Source organism: Euphorbia lathyris, chromosome 1 (assembly GCF_963576675.1).
Source record: "Euphorbia lathyris chromosome 1, ddEupLath1.1, whole genome shotgun sequence".
Lineage (NCBI taxonomy): Eukaryota > Viridiplantae > Streptophyta > Magnoliopsida > Malpighiales > Euphorbiaceae > Euphorbia > Euphorbia lathyris.
Genome location: NC_088910.1, coordinates 57,130,582 through 57,152,529, shown reverse-complemented (window position 1 = coordinate 57,152,529; position 21,948 = coordinate 57,130,582). Strand labels below are relative to the sequence as shown.

The 21,948-nt window shown below is 35.2% G+C and overlaps 1 protein-coding gene and 3 non-coding genes across 4 annotated transcripts; all 4 read left to right on the top strand.

Annotated features, from left to right (window-relative positions):
• Positions 1-9,420: 9,420 nt before the first annotated feature.
• LOC136234200 (S-adenosylmethionine decarboxylase proenzyme) lies at positions 9,421-10,997 on the top strand. The gene has a single exon (XM_066023991.1). It carries the CDS (start codon positions 9,654-9,656, stop codon positions 10,743-10,745), a length of 1,092 nt encoding a protein of 363 aa, XP_065880063.1. The 5' UTR covers positions 9,421-9,653; the 3' UTR covers positions 10,746-10,997.
• A 2,287-nt stretch (positions 10,998-13,284) lies between these two features.
• On the top strand, positions 13,285-13,356 carry TRNAH-GUG (transfer RNA histidin (anticodon GUG)). Its single transcript has one exon. It is a non-coding gene; the product is annotated as a tRNA-His (tRNA).
• Positions 13,357-13,420: 64 nt separating this feature from the next.
• Positions 13,421-13,492, top strand: TRNAH-GUG (transfer RNA histidin (anticodon GUG)). The gene has a single exon. It is a non-coding gene; the product is annotated as a tRNA-His (tRNA).
• A 90-nt stretch (positions 13,493-13,582) lies between these two features.
• TRNAH-GUG (transfer RNA histidin (anticodon GUG)) lies at positions 13,583-13,654 on the top strand. Its single transcript has one exon. It is a non-coding gene; the product is annotated as a tRNA-His (tRNA).
• The last annotated feature ends 8,294 nt before the right edge of the window (positions 13,655-21,948 follow it).

Sequence of the window (21,948 nt, the reverse complement as noted above, 5' to 3'; positions counted from 1 at the left end):
TCACTGAGCTTTGCAAGTATCTAAGGATTCTTTTTACAGCTATGTAATAAGATTCCTTAGGGTTAGATTGATATCTAGCACAGTAGCATACTGAGAACTGAATGTCCGGTCTACTGGTTGTTAAGTAAACTAGAGAGCCTATCATACCTCGATACAATTTGCTGTCTACTGACTTACCATTCTCGTCAGCGCAGAGGACAGTGTCAGTGCCCATAGGAGTGGATATTGGCTTGCAATTTTCCAAGTCATATTTCTTTAATATCTCCTTGGCATATTTAGCTTGACTGATGAAGATGCCATTCTTTCCTTGTTTTATTTGATGTCCAAGGAAGAAGTTGAGTTCTCCCATCATCGACATTTCAAACTCAGTCTGCATTTGTTTGCTAAATTTCTTGCACATTGATTCGTTAGTTGCACCAAATATTATATCATCAACATAAATTTGAGCCAGCAGGGTATCTTTACCATTTCTCTTAATGAATAAGGTTGTATCAGCTTTGCCCCTGACATAATTTCTGGTCAGTAGGAAACTGGTCAGCCTCTCATACCAAGCACGTGGTGCTTGCTTGAGACCGTACAGAGCCTTTTTGAGTTTATAAACGTGGTTTGGGAATTTTGGATCCTCAAACCCTGGAGGTTGATTGACACAAACTTCCTCGTTTATAACTCCATTAAGAAATGCACTCTTAACATCCATTTGGAATAATTTAAAGTTCATGTAAGATGCATATGCACATAAGATCCTAATAGCTTATAGCCTTGCCACTGGGGCAAAGGTCTCACCGTAGTTAATACCTTCTTGCTGACTGTAGCCCTGAGCTACAAGCCTTGCTTTGTTCCTGACTACATTTCCTTGCTCATCCAGTTTGTTGCGAAAGACCCATCTTGTTCCAATGGTCTTCTGACTTCTTGGATGTGGCACTAGCTCCCATACATCGTTTCTTCTGAATTGGTCAAGTTCCTCTTGCATTGCGCTCATCCAGAATTCATCTTCCTCAGCATCAGCGAAGTTCTTAGGTTCTTGTACTGAGACGAAGGCTACATTGCTGAGGTACCTCCTGAGTTGATTCCTCGTCATCAGGGTATTCCCAGCAGAATCAAGGATTGCACTCTCTGAGTGCCCTCTTGGAATCCTTATCTCTTTAGGTAGATTTATGTCTTGTGCTGTCTGTGTTTCAACAATCTCTACAGAAGTAGACTGGTCAGTGAAAGTAATCTTAGGTTCACTCTTACTCTTGGTCAGCCTTTTAGTGAATGACTCAGCAGCTGGTTCTTGGTTAGCGGTTACTGAGTGTGGATCATCCTCGGTCAGTGGTTGGTATCTACCTGCAGGGTTAGTCTCGTCGAACTCAACATGTACTGACTCTTCTAAAACTTGAGTTCGTTTATTGAAAACTCTGTATGCTTTACTGTTTATTGAGTAGCCTAAAAAGATAGCCTCATCAGCTTTTGAGTCAAACTTTGTTAAGCTATCTTTGGTATTCAAAATAAAACATTTACAGCCAAAGGCACGAAAGTATCCAATGTTGGGCTTTCGTCCTTTCCAAAGTTCATAGGGGGTTTTCTTTAATATAGGTCTAACTAGAGCCCTATTAAGAATATAGCATGCTGTGTTAACAGCCTCTCCCCAAAAATACTTTGGAAGCCTATGCTCATCCAGCATTGTCCTGGCTATTTCAACCAGAGTCCTGTTCTTCCTTTCTACAACCCCATTTTGTTGAGGTGTTCTAGGAGCAGAAAAATTGTGGTCAATGCCGCTGGCTTCACAGAATTCAACAAACTTTTAGTTTTTGAATTCTCCACCATTATCACTTCGGATGTGAGCCAATTTTAGGTCTTTATCATTTTCAATTTTTCTAACCAAATTTGAAAATGTCTCAAAGGACTCATCCTTGCTACTCAGCAAGATGACCCAAGTGTACCGAGAGAAGTCATCTACAATGACCAAGGAAAATCTTCTTCCACCCAGACTCAGTGGCTGGACTGGACCGAAGAGATCCAAGTGTAGTAACTCTAACGGACGCTTAGTTGAGACAATGTTTTTGCTATGAAAAGATTGTTTGGTTTGTTTTCCAGCTTGGCAAGCGTGACATAATTGATCTTTTTCAAATTTAAGTTCAGGCAGTCCCTCAACCAATTGCTTTCTTGCTAATTTGGCCAGGAGGTCCATGCTTATATGACCAAGTCTCATGTGCCATAGCCAGGAATTTTCTTCCTTTGATACTAAGCATACCGTTTTTGAAAACTTTTTCTTTAAGTCTAGCATAAAGACATTATATATGCGAGGGGAAGTTAAGATTAACTCATTTGTTTTACCCTCGTATATTTTACATCCAGTAGCATCAAATATAACTTTTCTCCCATTGTCACATAGCTGAGCTACGCTAAGTAAGTTATATTTGAGTCCGCTGACTAGGGAGACTGACTCAATAGTGGGGTTACCTCCAATGGTTCCTGACCCTACTATCTTACCCTTTTTGTTGTCTCCAAAACTTACACTTCCTCCTCGTTTACGCTCAAACATGATGAACTGAGTTTCATCACTAGTCATATGCCTCAAGCATGCGCTGTCAATAAACCACATCTTTGACTTCTCAGCACATCTCAGGCTTACCTGCATTGTAACTAGTTACTTTTAGGTGCCCAATTCTTTTTGGGTCATTGCTTGTTAGGTGCAACAGGTAAAGCATCATATTTTATTTTATGGCGACATACATGGACAGTATGGCCATTCTTTCCATAGAAGTCACAACTGACCTTTTGTTTAGGTTGTCTCACTGACTGGTCAGCACCCCAGTGCTGAGCATGCCAGCACACCTTCGTGGTGTGACCTTTCTTCCCACAGAAGTCACACTGGACATTCCGCTGGGGATTCCATCTCTGCTGAGTACCTTGGTACTGAGTTCTCAGAGGACTGTTTCTTTTATTTGGAACCTTTAATTGGTTCTGGATAGTTGTGACGTCCTTTCTCAGTTTCTTTGAAACTAATTGGACTTCAGAGACAGACTCATGTATGACCTTCATGTTATCATGTAACGTTGAGTTGTCCTGAAGAAGGTATCTGAGGTCACTCAGCTTGACCTCTTCAACCTCGTCACAGCGCCTGCTGAGTGCTCTAATTTTCTTATTACACTTTTTGATAAGTGTATAGAGATCACTCAGGGCATTACCCATTTCGTTTCTGAGCTGGGAAAGTGGTATTACCTCATTTGATTGCTCCTCATCTTCAGATGCAGCGGAGGGGTCAGTATGCTCAGAAACGCACGGCTCAGCAAGTTCGTCAGCCATGAAGCATATCTTCACTGACTCGGTGGCCTCAGCTTCTGTTGATGAAGACTCATCACTGTCGCTCCATGTAGCCACCATTGCCTTTTTGCCGTTCTTCTTATCTTTCCTCAGCGTGGGGCAGCTTGACTTTATGTGGCCAGTTTGATGACATTCAAAGCATGTAATAGGCTTTGAGTTGTCTTTCTTGTATTTGTTGTCGCTGGAGTCAGCTTTATACTTATCAAACTTTCTGTAAGGCTTCTTAGAATATTTGTCATTTTTCCTGAATAGCCTTTTCATCTTCCTTGTGAACATAGCCATCTCCTCATCATCTGTTGAGCTCCCTTCAGTGGAGTCAGCTTTCATGACACGAGATTTCTGCTTCTTGTCTTCAGACTTTTCCTTCACCTCGAAGTTTTTTATTGATATCTCATGGGTCAGCAACGAGCCGATGAGTTCGTCATATTTGTAGGTGGTTAAGTCCTGAGCTTCCTCAACAGCAGTCTTCTTTGCTTGCCAGTCTTTAGGAAGACTCCTGAGTATCTTTTTGACTTGTTCTTCCTCAGTGAAGATCTTCCCAAGTCTCTTGAGCTCCTTTATGATGTTGGTGAATCTTGCATTCATGTCAGATATGCCCTCATCATTGTTCATTTTGAACAGCTCGTACAGTCTCATCTGCTGGTTCACCTTGGATTCCTTTACTTTATTGGTTCCTTCGTAAGTGACCTCCAGCTTCTTCCAGATCTCTTGCGCTGACTCACAACTTGAGATTTTATTATATTCTGCAGCATCGAGTTCACAGTGAAGCATATTAATAGCCGAAGCGTGATTTTGAAGCTTCTTGAGATCATCCTCTGTCCATTTGGCCTCAGCTTTTACAACTGTTTGGCCAGCCACAATTTCGACAGGTACAAATGGGCCTTGCACTATAGATAGCCAGGCACTCATATTTGTAGCCTGAATGAAATTTTTCATCCTATTCTTCCAGAAGGTATAGTTAGACCCGAAGAATAGGGGAGGCCGAGTGATGGACAGCCCCTCAGGCAATATCTGAGTTGTTTGGTTTCCTGGGAGAAACCGAGTACTATTTTCGCCCATAGTGTGGATCAGCTCAAGGTTGTTAAACCTTTTACAGTGAGCTTTTAGGCTCTGATACCACTTGTTGGTCCCTTATAACGTTACAAGTATAGTTCCAATGGGGGGTTAGGAACTATTTAAACTTTTTCTTAATTTAGGGCAGACTTCTTTTCTTAAGAGAAAAGGTTTTTAACAGCGGCGCTGAGTAAACAACAAGATACTGGCTTAGTCAACTGATGACTAGGTTAGTTTCTTAACTTGAGTCAGGATATAGCACTTAGAGTCTATTCCTGAGCTCAGATGTTCGATGCGCACAACTCAGTTTGACCTCTTTACTTGGTCAGTTTTCGGTTGATTAAGCAAGCAATATATATAAGGAGTTTAAGGTAAGAAATACGTTATTCAGCAGATTTATCCAGGTTCGGCTTCTAAGCCTACGTCCTGTCCCCGGAACACGTTTCGAGATTTCGAATCCTCTACTGAGCTCTTTAAAGGTAGAGCCTCAAACCTTTTACAATCTTAGCAATTGAGTATAACAAGAGTACCTTCCTCTATACCTCTACTCAATCCTAATCTCTCACTGAGTACTATAACCGAGTACTCAGCCTCTCATTTCTATTCTCTAGAAATGATAAGTGTTTGTCCTAAACAATGATTGCTAAGACACCTTAGATGATTGAATAATCACTCTAGACTTTTATACAAAAGATATGAAATTTGGTGTAAGATTGCTTTGCTTTTTGCTTGCAGAACTTGTGTAGAAATTTGGTCAGCGTAATGGCTTGATCAAGTTCTGTCTAGAATGAAGCTTCTGATGGCACTATTTATAGAGACGTCTTGAGGCATCGGTCATTTCGAATTTCGAAATAACCGTTGGAGGGAAACGGCTTCCTGTCGTTGTCATCCTGACTTGCTCAGAGCTCTCGGCCAATCAAATTTGAGTATCTTCTGTCCTCGGTCAGCTTTTGGTCAGCTCGGCAGAATGTCTCTCCTTTTATGGTAAAGTCAACTGGACAGCATACTGTGTCGTCTGAACTTTACCCAAAGTGGAAACACTTTGTCTGGAAGTTTTCTCTAGCCAGCTGCTGTCTTGTACGCTTTGTCGAATCTACTCAGCAGCTTCGTCCCGAAGTTATTCCCAGAAGGTCTTCTAGATCCTTCTTATGCTGAGTTGCGTTTTGTACACAGCGACATCGTTTTGATAAACACGGGCCGAGTTGTCTTGAGTTGTTTGACTTGGGCTTTGACTTTCGTATTGGGCTTGGGCCTTTTAATCCTTATGTCTCATAAGCAATTTAACTCAATATTGAACAAACACATTAGTAGAATAAATCAAAGCATTTAAACTTAGTGTGTTTAGAATATGTTTTTAATTATACTTAAACAATTTTGTCAAATCAAAATTATGTGGAAAGGTGTTTCAACAAGTTGCTCCACCATTCTCCTCATCTTTCAATGAGAGAGCAATACATCGATTCAAGATTACTTGATAATGCCATAGATGGACAAAAAATAATATTCACACAAGAATTAAAAAAAAGAACAAATTTATCAGAGCACAAGACAAAACAAACTTGTCAGAGGACAAGACAACAATTATGGTGACAGTAACAGCTCAAATAAAGCGTAACTGATAATTATACTGGTAGTAAATGCACAATTAGAAGCATAACAGATCATTATGATGATAGTAACCATTCAATTAAAAGCGTAATAAGAAAAGTAGTAAATATGAGAGTTACTCCTATTAATGGAGATTCAATTAAGGAAGAATTCAATAGGTTGTTTTGCAAATGGAAGGAATAGTTATCTCAGCCCCAAAACAATAAGGATGGAAGTCTATGAGGATTGCAATAATGACTATTCCTCTATTTGCTAATGAAAATACAAAGTCTTGGTTTTGTGCTCCGGAATATAATATGACAGAGGTAGTACCGATTTAGGAAGCATTATAGTGTATTAAATTGTTAGGTAGAAGTAATGTGGTAGTTCAATAAGATTGCCTTTCGGTTAGCCAAACCATTAGTAAATCGGCTCATTATTTATCATATTTAGCCAATGTGGTTTAGAAGTGTGTCAATTTCATTAAAAAGTTAGATAACGTGTCAATCTCTTATGTAAAGCGTTCAATGAATTCTGCAACCCATTGTTTAGCTAAGACGTTAGTTTTTTTATTTATTCGTGGAATGTGAAAATGTCCACTTCATTTTCCTTATCGATGTTTTGGTTCCATTTTTATTTTAATGAAGTTTTGTTAAATGGATATTCTTAACTTGGACATAAAAACAGAAGCAAGAGTGCACTAACTTTAACTTAAGTAATTTGACAGCCTTAAATACTTAAACTAACATTATTAATTGGGTTTTGCTAAATACTGTTCCAAAAATACTTATCACCGTTCCCTATTTAACATTTCCGCCCTTTTCATTTTTTTTATCAAAAAACCTAAAATCCACACTCTCCCGAGGAAAAATTTGTAATTCTACATTTCGGAAGTCGACGAATTCGAGTAGCCTCTAACTTTTAATAACTTTACATTTTTAAAATTTGTATAATGTATTTACTTATCAACTTTTTATGAAGCACTTTCCTCCCGCAACAATGTTAACTAGTCCAAAAAGTAGTACATTTTTTTTCACTTCCACCTCAAAATGGAAAAAGAATAAGAAGCTCATATCATACAAGTTAGGTTTATTTTTCGTATCCCAATTAGGCAAGGCCAATTTTGCTACTATATGGGTGTTTGTTTACCTACTTTTCATCTCCTATTTGACTTTTCATTTTAAAAGGTAGAGTTTTATGTGTTTGGTTAGACACTCTGCATTTTATAGTAAACATGATGAGGATAAAATTTCATTTTTTTACATTAAAAATGTATTCCGTACTTTAAAATTCTAACAATTTGGTTTGTAATATGGGTGAGACTGCTGGCCACGGAAATTCTTTCCATTCCCAAAGGCGAGGATCGAACCCTGGACCTTTGGTTAAGGGGGGAGAAGTCTTTACCACTCAACCACAACCCCGTGGTTATCTCTTTATATTTATTTTTAAAAGAGGACTAAGCATTTAAGAGTATTTTAGAATTTGACCATATTTTAGGGATAGTACTATTATTTCTCATCTTAATCTTAAGATCAACAAATTCTCTTAAATTGAGTATTTATTATAATATTTAGAGGGTGTTTGGTAGCTGCTTTTCGACCTCCTGTTTGCCTTTCACTTTGAAAAGGAGAGTTTAAGGTGTTTGGTTAGACACCTCCTGTTTGCCTTTTGTAGCCGAAAAGTAGCTTTTTATAAAAGCAGGGAATCCCTGCTTTTTGGAACAGCAGCCTTTTCAAACAGCAAACAGCAAACCGTAACAGGAAACAGCAAACAGCAACAGTAAACGGACTCTTAGTAATTAAAATTTAATATTTATTTTTTCATTTTTCAATATCTAATTTAAATTTTTGTTTTATTTTTTGAAATAAGAATAATTTATTTATTTATTAATAATGTTTGAAATTGATAAACTTATCAATATATACCCACAATTATATTATTTACTACAAAGTTAAAAGTAAAAAATTATTCTTGAAGGTATTATTTTTATACCATATCTCAAATCAGATTACCCTTTTTCACAAAATCTGTAAAGAATCTGAGCTTTAATGTCATTTTTCTTTTTTATTACTGAAGATTAGTCTTTTTTATATCTATCAAAATCTGAAAAGAATCCGAAAAGAATCTGGAATTAAATAAAAAATCTGAACTTTAATTAAGGATTTCAGAGATTTTTCAAAAACTACAAATTTAATTAGGGCCAGCGAAGCCGCACATATTTGATATTTGCCTTGAACGACAAATGGGGGCAGTTTAGTAACAACGCTTAAAAAGTGAAACTTCCAGGAACCGAGTGGAGGGCAAAAGCGTAACTTCAGCAAAACAGGGCATACAATTCCCATCCCTAATCTATTTATAAACGCATGGATGGTAGCCGCTTCCTCATAACAAATTCATAGCTTTTGCCGAAGGAAAAGCAGAAAACCAGGAACACACAACCCTATAATTACTCTCTTTTTACCTTCTCTAAACTTTCTAGGGATCGTCATAATTTTGCAATCAAAATTATCGATTCTTTCTCCTAGCTGGTGCGTCTTTCTTTCTTTTGTGATCTGAGCATCTTTTAATTTTTATGTATTGTTTTTGCATTTTTTTTTTTATAAATTTTTAGGTTTTCTTACTGATGTTTTCTCCCTTTCGGTTGCAGGATTTGGCGTAAGATCGAGAGTTCTTGTGATTAGATCTGCTTTCAAGGAACTTTACTCTATTGTATTTGTAAGTATTGCTGTTTTATGTGCTTGAGTTTTATCATTTTATTTCTGATTGATTTCGTTCTGATATTTTATGTTTTTCAAGTGGATTTCTTATGTTATTTGATTTTGCATTATGTATTCAATGTTACGTCATCCAATTGTTTTTCAAAATTATTTGTATGAGTAAAAGCAATTGCAGCTGGGGTTTGATCCTGACTTGTTTTGGATTCGATTTTTGTTTCTGGAATTTATATTATAATAGAATCCATGTTTTTGGTAATGTATTATTTTATTAGCAGTAGGCTTTTTCGATTTGTTTTGTTCTTGCGATTTATGTGTTGCTTGGTTCTTTTAAATCTCTTGCTATTTGTTTTCTTTTCCCAGGCGTTGAAATTTGTGTTCATTGATTTTCTATTTGAGTTGTTTTATTGTTTTCTTGTCCGATCCAATTTATGCTGTTCAGTTTCTTTTTTCCTTTTTATTTTGCTAATAACTGATTTGTGTTCTTTACTGGGTTGATTCGCAGAACTGAATGTTCTAATGGAGTCGAAAGGTGGGAAAAAGTCTAGTAGTAACTCCTTATTCTACGAAGCTCCCCTCGGTTACAGCATCGAAGACATCCGACCAAACGGTGGCATCAAGAAATTCCGATCTGCTGCTTACTCCAACGTAAGTATTCATATGGATCTGGGTATTAATGATTAGTTTTGACAGTAAACGCTAGATCAAAATATGTATTGATTCTAATTTGCTTTTCCCGTGCAGTGCGCTCGCAAACCATCCTGATAGTCTGTATTAGAAGAAAATCCCGGCCACTTGCAAGTGGTTAATAAAAAATAGCTCTAGTTAATTAGTTTTTATTTCGTTTTTGGTAATTTCTTCCTCTTCTACCCTATCTGGCTCTCTCCGCGACTGCAATTTCCTGACAACTGTGACATCTCCAACTGTGATTTTGAAACTTGATCTCCTTGCTACTGCAAAACTTTACGCGTGCTACTTCTTTGATAATTTATAATGGTTAATATGGCGTCTGCCATTGGGTTTGAAGGTTATGAAAAGAGGCTAGAGATAACCTTCTTTGAGCTAGGCATTTTTGTTGATCCTGAAGGGAAAGGCCTTCGATCTTTGTCCAAGTCTCAGTTGGATGAGATTCTTGGACCTGCTGAATGCACCATTGTTGACTCTCTGTCGAATGATCATGTGGACTCTTATGTGCTTTCAGAGTCCAGCCTCTTTGTTTATCCTTACAAGATGATCATCAAAACCTGTGGGACTACAAAGCTACTTCTAGCTATCCCACCTATCTTGAAGCTGGCTGCTGCCTTAACTCTTAATGTGAAATCTGTGAAATACACTCGAGGAAGCTTCATTTTCCCTGGGGCTCAGTCTTACCCTCATCGCAGTTTCTCTGAAGAAGTTGCTGTTCTAGATGGTTATTTCGGTAAACTTGGTGGTGGCAGCAATGCTTATGTAATGGGAGGGTTGGACAACAACCCACAGAAATGGCACGTTTACACTGCATCTGCAAACTCTGCAATCTCATGTGACACTGTTCACACTTTAGAGATGTGCATGACTGGTTTGGACCATGAAAAGGCTTCAGTTTTCTTCAAAACCCAGTCAGCTTATGCAAATATCATGACTGTTGATTCTGGTATAAGGAGTATTCTTCCAGACTCCAAGATTTGTGACTTTGATTTTGATCCGTGTGGATATTCGATGAACTCAATTGAAGGAGATTGTATTTCTACCATTCATGTTACTCCAGAAGATGGGTTCAGCTATGCAAGCTTTGAATCAGTAGGATACGATCCTGAAGAAGTGAACATCAACAAGCTGGTTGAAAGGGTATTGGCTTGCTTTGAGCCAAGCCAATTCTCAATATCTGTGCATGCTGGAGTTGGTGGTAAGAAGCTAATGCGCACTTGCTCAGTGGATGTCAAGGGATACTGTCGTGGAGAGAGAAGCCTTGAAGAGCTTGGAAGTGGTGGCTCTATTGTCTACCAGAAGTTCGATAGGACTGGTGACTCTGGTTCGGACTCTGGCTCCCCTCGGTCCACTCTGAAATGCTGTTGGAAAGAGGAAGAAGAGGAAGAAGAGTATTAGTTTAAGTATTCTGTTATGTTGTGTCTGTTTGTGTCGTCTATTATTAAATAAAGTATCTGCTTTCATCAGGCATCCCCTCATGAAAGTAGTGTTAAATCTCAGTATTTCTGGGTTGTTTGATTTTCGTTCTGTTGCCTGTTTGCTCAGTCATGTGCCAGTGGCACTAACTATCTTCGAGTATAGAGTCCTGGATATTCATATGTAAACATTCTTCTCTGTACTCAATTTATTTCAATTTATATTTGCTTTTCATGTTCGCTTCTCAGTTTAAATGCTTGATTTGTGTGTGCATGCAAGGAAAAGAAATAGAGGGGTGGAATTGGAAGTATATTTTAAGAAAATCAAGGAATTGGGTGTTCTTTTTTAAGATGTCCTTAAATTAAGAAGATTTGGACAATGCTTATTTTGACATGTGCTTCTTTGTCATCAAGATATCATAATGAATTATTTGAATAGAATAATTTAGTGACTGGTTTTTCACTAATATTGTGAGAATTCATGTTGTTTACAAGGTGCATCCTCCGGTACCTTGCCCGCCTGGAATTAGAATTACATTGAAGAAAAACAAAATGTTCAACTCCTCATCAAGGGTTTGTTTTACGATCACTAATCTCATGAATGCTAATAAAAAAAGGAAATTATTTTACAGTAGATGATATTCTTTCTTTCTGGTCGATAGGTTCGTTTTGCTTGTATATTTTGAATTGGTATAATTTAATTTACATGTGCATCTTTAATCATTAATAATATAACTATGACACGTGAACAATAGAAGATGGAGGAATAACCTTTCAATCTTGAGGATGGATGAGAGCCATACCTTTTTTCTGTTTTTGAAAAAAATGAGAGCCAAAACCTTTCAATCTTGAGGATGGATGAGAGCCATACCTTTTTCTTTTTTTTTGAGAAAATGAGAGCCATAACTTACTGAGTACTTGAAGACTTCCAATCATTTAACAAATTTCATAAGAATAGTCTCAAAAGTTACTATGAAAAGTTTGAAGTGATAGAACTCAACAAATACTATCATAATTGAGGTTTTAAGTCAAAAGTGAGAGCTTCCCTAAACTCCAAAACTTAGTAAAAGCATGTAGCACATCTCGAGAAAAACTAAACAGTATGAACACCTAAAAACCTTCCTTTCTCATCTTGAAGGACAAGACGAGTTCCATTGCTATTTGAATTGGCAAAGCATGTGGTGTTAAAGTTGCATTTTAACTATTTACAAGGCGAATCTTTCAAATAAGAACTAACGCAAACAAACTGTCATTTCTAACCACTTAAAGTTGGGCCTGTCTCCAAGTTGAGAGTGATGATATCGCATGGTATAAAATTGAAGCTGGAGCCTGAAGGACATTTCATCAAACAATGTTGTTATGATTGGATCAAAGACTAGAAAGAATATAAATAATGTGCCTTCTATGCTTACTTTGTTTTTCACAAAGTAAGCTTTACTTTGTTTTTTCTACCATTGGATGAGCTTACTTTGTCAAAGTTCATCACCATCCAATGGTGGAAAAAACAAAGTAAAGCTTACTTTGTTAAAAACAAAGTACGCATAATCTAACCCTAATTAGTACCAATGTCTTTCTTTGAGCTACAGAGAAAAATATTCTAAAATTTGAATACTAACACTGTTATCCTTAAAGCTAAATAGACTTTAAACATTTCTAGCAAAGTCACAAGTAATTTGGAAGTGATAAATATCTTTATGATATAAGAGTCACAAACTGGCATCAAGGGAATATAAGTAGAAATCGCTCGCTAACATAAATCTTTGAGTTTGGTAGGGACAAAATTATTCTAGAACTTAAACCACCAAGGAAAAGTTTGACCATGAATAGCAATAAAGGATTCATAAGAAATTTGTAACCCTTCCTCACCGTGAATGTTCCTCTGTGATAAAAGCTTAAGGTTGTAACTGGACATGTTAAAAACGGAGACTGATTCATCCATCCTCGTAAATGAATCAGACAGAATCTTTACCATCTCGAGTTGAGGGGATCCCATAAGGATTTTCTTTTGCAATTAGTATCACAAAAAGCAATATTTTTCCTTCTTCATATGTTCTTGCATTGCTTATGATGGAGTCGATTATGAATATTATCAGTAATTAAAGTAGGAATTGATAGATTGGATGCGTTTTTTATGAGAAGGAAGGATCAAAATTGTTTGCTGATCAAAATTATCTACAAATATGGACTTCTAATGTGAAAGATTAACGATACAATTGTCAACTTTTGTTAATAAGACTTTACTTACAATATTTGATAAATATTGAAATTTATATTGATTTGTAAGTAGAGTCTAAGTTAACTCTTTCTTAAAAATCTTATATTTTCTCTATTAATTTTAAAAGTTGAACTCTTTCCCATTATAGTAGTTTTTGTGAGGTTTTATTCTTCCTAAATTTTGTGGTGCATTTGTATTTTTAGATATAATGAAATGATACATGAAATTAAAATAAAAAATGTTTTGAATCTTGTGATCACACTTTGATTATTAGTATTTCACTGTACGTAATGCTTGGACACGTCCTGTGGCTGTAGTTTAGTGGTAAGAATTCTACGTTGTGGCCGTAGAGACCTGGGCTCGAATCCCAGCAGCCACACATAATTTTATTAAAATTGTATTATGATTAGTTAAATAAAATTTTGATCATTTATGAATGTCTTGTGGCTGTAGTTTAGTGGTAAGAATTCTACGTTGTGGCCGTAGAGACCTGGGCTCGAATCCCAGCAGCCACACTTCTGCGAAACATTTTTTTATTCAAATCTTCAATTTTTTTTTGTTTAGTTATATTACACATAGCACATTGTTTCATGCATGAACATGTTGTGGCTGTAGTTTAGTGGTAAGAATTCTACGTTGTGGCCGTAGAGACCTGGGCTCAAATCCCAGCAGCCACATATCTTATTTTTGAAATCATAGTATATAATTCTAGTTTGATTATTATTCTTTTTTTTTTTTTGAGAACTGATTGAAAGAAGTTTGTTTGCCAAACCAATAGCCAGAAAAATACTCAAGCTCGGAAGTTCCTCCAGCGATTTGGTAACTGCTTGTTCATTTCCTTGTTGTCTTGAATATGAATTTCATGTTCGATTTTGGATACAATTTGAATGCTTGAATTGAAGAGAGGAGTGGAGGGAGCGGCCACTCAAGGGTTTTTTTTTTCCTTTGCCGTTCATATTTCTAAATTTTTGAATGCTTTCGGAAAATCTGTTTTCGGCTTCATTCTTTGGATGATCCAGATATCATATATTGTTTTGGAATTCGAATCATAGTTAGTAATGGTATTGGTCAGCCTTTTTCTTTTTCTCCTTCGTTATTTTAATCAAACTCGGATGTTAAATTGTTTTCTGGTCCAGTGCCTTTTAAGAAATTTATGCAATATGTTGTTACCTCTTGCTTTACGCAGAACACAACCAAACCATGGTGAAAGGCTTATTAATGTTTATACAGGCAGCTATTAGGCTCTAAAGTATGCGAATGAATTACCCTCATTCTCTTGTTTAGGAGACTTATATTTGTTGAAAATCCCAAATCAAATTGCACAAGTCTGTGAAATTTGATGATAAATGTAAACGCTCTAGTATTATTTCATGAATTCTGCTTTATTTGATTGCCAGCAGCAGCTTATTCACAAAAAAGAAGCAAGAATTTCCCCTTTTGCTTCATTTATATATGTCTCCTTGCTGTTGTAGCTTTTAGTTGTGCTGAATTTGTAGCTTAATAGATAAATGGCTCTCATGTGTTAGCAATTCCTTTTTTGGAACTTCTTATGCATAGAAGCAGCAAACACTTCACTATTAGATGCCATAACTCAAGTTCCAATCTTACATGAAGAGGCTGATGTTCCATACATGATGCATTCATGTTCTATCAAAACAAATTCAAAACTTAATCTCGGATTCACCACTTTATTTCCTTCCTTCTTTGATGCCATTTAAGTAACTTTCTTTCTTATGAAATTGTATTCGATTTACGATTTAATCCATTTCTGTATGAGAAAGTCGGTTTCTGTTTTTCTATATTTTTTTGTTCATATATTGAGTTTACATTTTAAGAATCTTGTCTTGAAGAGACTAATTAACACATTAATTCTTGATCATAGAATCAATTTAGTCACTAGTCACTACTGTAGTATAACATTATGAAAAAAAACAAGGATATAAAACACGAGATAGCTGTCAAAAGAGACCAACTTACTTAAGACTTTGAAGCACGCACAGATTCTTATTTATTACTGAATATATATAGATAAAACATAACAATCATGTTTACATAACTTCTAAGCATAATCCGCTACAGCATAACTACTCCGAAGTCCAAATCATGCTAAAAACAACCTTATTTCTTTAAATCAAGCATCAAATAAAACGTTTAGTTCATGAACTAAGGCATATTTCCAACCACTAGTATATAAAGAGATACCATTGTGCTATATCCCACAACTTGTCATCTTGCCAGATTCGTCTACACTTACATTCATATTGCTTAAGGAATCAGTTCCAACTTTTATCATGTTTGTACTGTTAATGGTAGCTTTTGCAAGTTTCCACTTCTAGTTATTTTAGAGATCACCACTCCAACTATTCTTGATTTAATTTATTGAGTTCTTGGTAATCTACTATTGAAGTGGAAGAATTTTCTTAACAGACATGATGCGTTTTTAAGTTTCTGCTTGACAATTTACCATTTAGGACCTTGCCAGTTGTCACTGCTGGAGCCACCAAGAGGCCTACATGCTGTGTTCTAGTGTTTACCAACCCTACCAAAAAAAAAAAAAGGGCAGATTATGCAGAAGCTGTACCTGAATTCCCATCCTCACTTTTCTGAAAGAAAAATGTAGCTCTGGTACTTTTTCTTCCATTAACTATAGAAATGATCTGTTCCATGGTTATCATGATTTGTCATTATACGAAGTGGAAATCCTCGGACAACTTCAGCTGACTGTCAAGCATTTGAAATGCCTGATACATTTAAGCAGGCAGCACAGTGAAGGCTGTAAAGCAAAACTTACATAGATGTTATCAAAACTTAATTGGAGAGGAACAAATTCAGTCCTGGATATTGTAGATTAAGCTTTATGATCAATTGTGTTTCCTCCAACCTATTTATTGGCCTCGGAGCAGAGAAATGCATACTTGTGAAATAATTTATCTGCTACTTTTTCTTAATGCCAAAACCTCCAGCTACTGCTGCCTAAGAGAGTTAGCTTTTTGCCATGTTAATTGGGTGAGAATCATCCATGGAGCCTATGGATACAAGGTTCAAAGAACTTAGCACAAAAAGATATAGCATTTTCTACTGAATATTCTTGTAAAGTTGGTCCATATGGATGTGGCCTTTCTTGGGACATCACAAGCCCTACAAATTTGTTAACTTATTAGGCATCTCTCATGATGTTTTACATTATGTAAAACATTGTAAGGATTTTTCTCTCTTACAACTTGGTCTTTGACAATTAGAATGAGTAGAGATTTTGTGCATTTATTATATTTGCCTATATATTTATATGTTCTACATGCATTTTTCATTGAAATAAATTCCTTGATACATGATTGTTACATGGGATGGGACAGGAAATAGAGGTAAAGTGCAAGTGTCCATCTTCTGGGGGATTCATTTCCTGATATACTCTTGTTATTGTTTGCTCATTTGATATGTGTTATAAATTTTGGTAATAGGGTTTCATATCAATTAATATAAGAAAAGTTTTTGTTATCTTGAACTAGTTTCATTTAACAACTTCTTTATTTAACTTTTGAGAATCACCTCTGAACAATGAAAAATAACCAGAGAGCAACTTTCCATTTGATAAGATATTTACTAGAAAAATAGCCTATGTTTTTAGCACTATCAGTTAAATTGTCATTTTGCATTGGGATAAGGTACTAAAATCGGTCTAAGGTTTTTGGAAAAATATCAATATGGGCTCTACGTACAAAATAACACTAAGTAGGCTTAACGTGTAAAAAAGAGTACCGATTTAGGCATTGATAACGAAATATGACATGCCATTCATATTGCTCTGTTAAGTTTTGACTTCTCACTCCACGTAAAATTATCAGAACTTAACGAAGTAATATGAATGGCGTGTCACATTCCGTTATGGAGGTCTAAATTTGTAATCTTTTTCAAACGTTAAGTCTATTTTGGTGCTATTTTATACGTGGAGGCTAAATTGATACTTACCCAAAAACTATAAGCTTGTCTCTTTTGCATTTAACATATAGGCCTTTAATCAAGTGAAAGGTCTATTATCCCTTTACTAAAGTAAAGATTTAATTCTAACCAAAAAAAAAAAAAAAAAAGTAAAGATTTAACATTTAATATTTAAGAAACTTTTAGTGGCAAATCTTTGTTTTATATAAAAAATTTCCCTTTCTTTAGTTAGTGCTAGCTTTAATCTTGGAATTTTTTTCTTGTCTTGGCATTGTTCCTTCCACTTAATGTTCTAGTTTTCTCTAATACTTGTAAAAGATGTTAAATCAGTAAAAGGATTCTGAAAAGAGATTGATTTGCACTGTGATATTCATTCTTACTTAGTCTTAGAGGCTATCTAACTATGGTTAAAGGAAATTAAAAAGCTTAAATTACTATTAGATATTGTTTAGTGACTGATTGAACCTAAGTGAGTACCAGCTAAAAAGATGAAAACAAAGTGACAAAATGAGTAGGGGGAAACCAAAGTTTTTAGACCAAAATAGTATAGCTCTGCTTCTCGTGTGTTAAAGGGATCAAAATGATTCAACAAAAGAGTTAGTAGGACCCCTGTGTAACAAAACTCTCCACTTTGACAACGTTTTGGTACTATGTAGTAGAACATGACATCATGGGTGTTTATCTTTACCTTATTGACTGGTTACTACTATGGTATCAGTCACATTCCAATTTTACCCAACGGGAGAAAGAGGAAGAGCAGGTTACCGTTGTTGTCTTTTCTACTTTTATTAGAAATGAAAATTGTGTTCAAAAATCAGTGAACTTACTAAATAGGAGAGGGATAACTTACAAAAAAAAAATTGTTGTCATTTTACAAAAAAAAAAAGCTATTGTATGCAATGGTTTACAGTCGTTGGATGAAGTGGTTTTACTAGATTGTAGAATTTTGAATACATGTGCATGTGTAGTGAATAAGAGCTCAATAGAAATATTAATATAAATAAAGAGAAAGCAAAAGTTAAATAAAAATATAAAATATGCAGAAAACGAAAAAGAAAAAGAAGGGTTACGTGTGTGGACATGGAATCCTAAGCTCTTGAAGAGGCAGGCAGCTTTTGAGATAGAATTTATTCTTCATAATCATCAAAACATATTATACAGGTTTGGAGCTCCTTGACTAATGTCTCATGTTAGAGTTGGACTCTGTTTTTTTTTTTTTATAATATCTCTTATTAACTAACGTTAACATATACAACTTGTATATTTAATTTGTCCTTGGAATGAATAGGCATAAAGTATAGAATCATTCTTCATCATGCATGTATAGAATAAAAAATTGCAGAGTAGGTTCAAATTAATATCATAAGTGATGATATATTAGGTAGAAAACAAACCCAATGAATGAAAGAAACTCAGGGAGGGAAAAGGTGGGGATAGGATATTTTTGAGTTTTTTTTTTAAGTTTCTTATGAAAGTACTTCCGCTCTATCATGAGTCTCCTCCACTTAATTTTTAGCTAAATTGTAATTTTGATGTTGCATGTTTTGTCGATCATTTCAGTTTTTGTTTAGAGTGTATTTTTAGGGATGATTATGATTGGTTTGAGCGTACACTTTGGATTAGTCTTTTTTGGACTTCTAAATGTGTATTATCAAAGTTTAGGATCAGGGGCTCTTTATCGTCTCAAGGATCTAGTTTGTAGATTCTTGTTAATTTATTTTCGATACTACCAAGTATCTTTTTCTTGATGGTCAATGAACTATGTTACACTTTCTGTTGTTCGGGTGTCCGGATTCAGCGGCTGTCGATTTAATTGTCATATGTGGGTGGTTATTTCCCTCCTTTTATTAATGTACTTCACTTTGATATTAATGTATCCAATTATTTTTAAAGAGAGGCATATAGGAGTGACCCTTTATCATGACATTTGCAACATGTATAATTATGTATATTATATGTTGATTAAAAAAGAAGTAGTGGTACAAAAACATCAATTATTTGCTACTCATATGGGCATGGGTATCCTCTTAGTAGGATTGTTTTGTCTACTTACCCCACCTATCTTGACTCCTACCCTTTGTGCTAGACTTAATATGCCATCGACAAATTAAAATTCTTATCGTTACATGTATTTTTAACTACTGCTTTCTTTTATCAATTTTTTTTTGTAATTAAAAAGGAATTATCTTTTGTCAAGATTCCACCAAATTCATTGCTTATTGGGTGTGGATGCAAGTAAAGTTAGCTGCTCCTAAATTTACTTGTAAAAGCTATGGTCCTACTGTCCTATACTTGTTCTAATCATAATTATATGAGCTCTATGTTCCAATCATAACAATTGATTAGCTATCTGCTTTTTTAAGTGCCAATTAATTGGTTGGACCCATATTTGATCATCTGGAAATCCTGCCTGCAAAGCCCTAACTTAGTGCTTGGAAAAAAATTCCATGCATATAAAATACTCTCATTTCTTTTGGAAAAAATGGGTTAGGTTTCCTACTTTATTTGGATGCATTCTCATTGTCATCTCCTAATTGGTTTGTAATAAGGTGTAGATGGACTCGGGTTGTTCTTTTTTATCACCCTCTTGTTTGGCTTATTAATGGTTGTTATCACCTCCGCAATCAAGAATGAGAGCTCACATTCACTCACATCCACCACGAGGACATGATTGGATGACGAATTTCGCAAGTTCTTTTTTCCTGGATCATCATGAGTGTGATGCGTTATGCGTTATTTGGTGATATATGTGGGACGAGTCTCAATCGTGTTGTTCGTGGTTGACTTTTTTTTTTTTTTTTTTTTTTTTTGCTGTTCGGGTGTTTAGCCTTCTTTTTCTCACCAGAAAAAAAATCTCCTAATTGGTTTTTAACAACTTTTCTCTAAAAAGATCAAGCATTTTGGTTAATTAGCATTGTTCATTAAAAAAATCAAATTATTCATTAAATGATCAACATGATTTTAATAATTAAACCAAGAAAATATATACTCTTTTAGTTATGCAATTAAACTAATCTTAATAGTTTAACCACTGTATAATAAAACAAATTAAATGAAACAAATTCGACCTAATAAAAGCAATATCCTTGAAAGAAAAACTAGTAACATTACAAACTGACATTCCTTTAAAACACAAAGAAAAACATGAACCAAAAATGGGAAAGAGAAGCACATTGTTTGGGTACCAGTTTTAATAATGATAAAGTCAAAATTGGCAGATATTCCCCAGGTGTGAGTTGAGAATGAGAGGGACAGTTGAAGGAAACGTTGGTATCAAGATGTGGTGCCATGCTAATCCATGGAATACAAACAAAAGGGCTCGTTTCCAAACACTCCATTCAATTTAATGTCTCCTTCAATCCCTAATTTACAATTTTAAGTTAAGTTGTCTGTATTATCTTGATAATAGTCAAATACATGAATATCATAATTAAGTAAAATATTACAACTAAGTCATATCACAAAACTTAATTTTTAATATATAATTATTCTTTATATATTGTGATTTTACACCATAATTTAAAAATTCTAGACTCCAATTTATAAATCATACATTCTAAAAAATATATTCTAGATTTTTAATTTATAAATTCTAATTTTTAAAATATATTAAAACTTACTGTTTTTACTAGTTCGACATGATCCAAAATTATGACTTGATATAGTTTTGATATAGTTGTAAATAGTTTTTAAGAGATGAATTTCTGTGTAATTTTTCCATAAATACTTTATGTCTGATCATTAATAACAATAATCATGATCCTAATCTCATACACAAAGATGCTAATTTTCTTCCAAATGATGATCATCATCACAGTCGTTGGTCCAAGCAAGTCTTTGAGCTTTGAATACTAAGTCAACGGGTCAATGTGGGGCCTATTTTGCACGTGCACCTATGTACTATGATTAAGTGTGTGTGGGAGTGGGACCCAAAGACTTCCAATTTTGTAATAAAAAATGTAGTACTTTTTCTTTCATAACAATATTATAGGTACTGTTTGATTGATAAGTATTAGTATCACCATCACCATATGTTCTGTTTTGGACTGTAATATACACTAATTACATGATTATTTGGCTTTGTTTCAGATAATGACTAAATTTGAGTTCATTAGGTTATTATTTTTTACAAGTCAATTCTAAATAATATGCATGTCAATTTTTTGTTTTGTTATTGTCTAAAATTCTAAATTATAAACAAGCATATCTCATTTTTTGGACCCATTTATTAAAAATATCAAGATCTAAATTGTATAAAAAAATTTAGGATATTTTTTTTAGAGAGAAAAAAAAGCACTTTATTAAGAAAAAGAAGAAACATCCTTTGTACAAGCACTTTCAAGGAAAACAGAAATAACAAAAAACCAAAAAGACTAGCATTGAAACGAGCATTTCGGGTCATGATATGAACCGCACCGTTGACTAATCTCGAGATAAAAATCATAGAACAATCTTGATGATTACGTAGAAGAAGTCGGATATTCTCAAGATCATTCCCACACTCATGGGCAAGAGCCTCGATAGAGCTTTAGCAGTTACTACACCACTCGATACAAAACTATAACCATTAATGACATCACCCATAATATCTCAGATAGCAGCACCCATTGCAAATTCCGAATTTTCCTAGAAAATTGTAACGTCAACGTTGCATTTCAAAGAACCCATCACCAATCTCTCCACATAGCTCCTTGACTCCCCTGACTATTCAATTATGGGCAAAGATGCGTTTTCTGCCCAACTTTCAAATCCAAAAGGAACAACAAAATTTCCTTAACAACCTCAATCAGAGCTCTATGCTAGCCATCCGCGGAGTTGAGCATTTCTCAGTTGCCAAATCGTCTAGAGGATGACTGCAACTCGACTAGCAGTATCCTTACTCGAAGAAGCACATATATGGATAACCCAATCTTCGATCCACTCCCACTCCTCACTCCTCACCAAGAGCTCTTAAACAAACTGTTGTCCAACATTGGAGGGCGAAATAACAACTAAAGCACCATGCTCAATTTTATTAGGGCAAAGGATACAATTC

Coding starts and splice junctions, on each gene's coding strand:
- LOC136234200 (XM_066023991.1), top strand. CDS start 9,654: ATGGTTAATATGGCGTCTGCCATTGGGTTTGAAGGTTATGAAAAGAGG.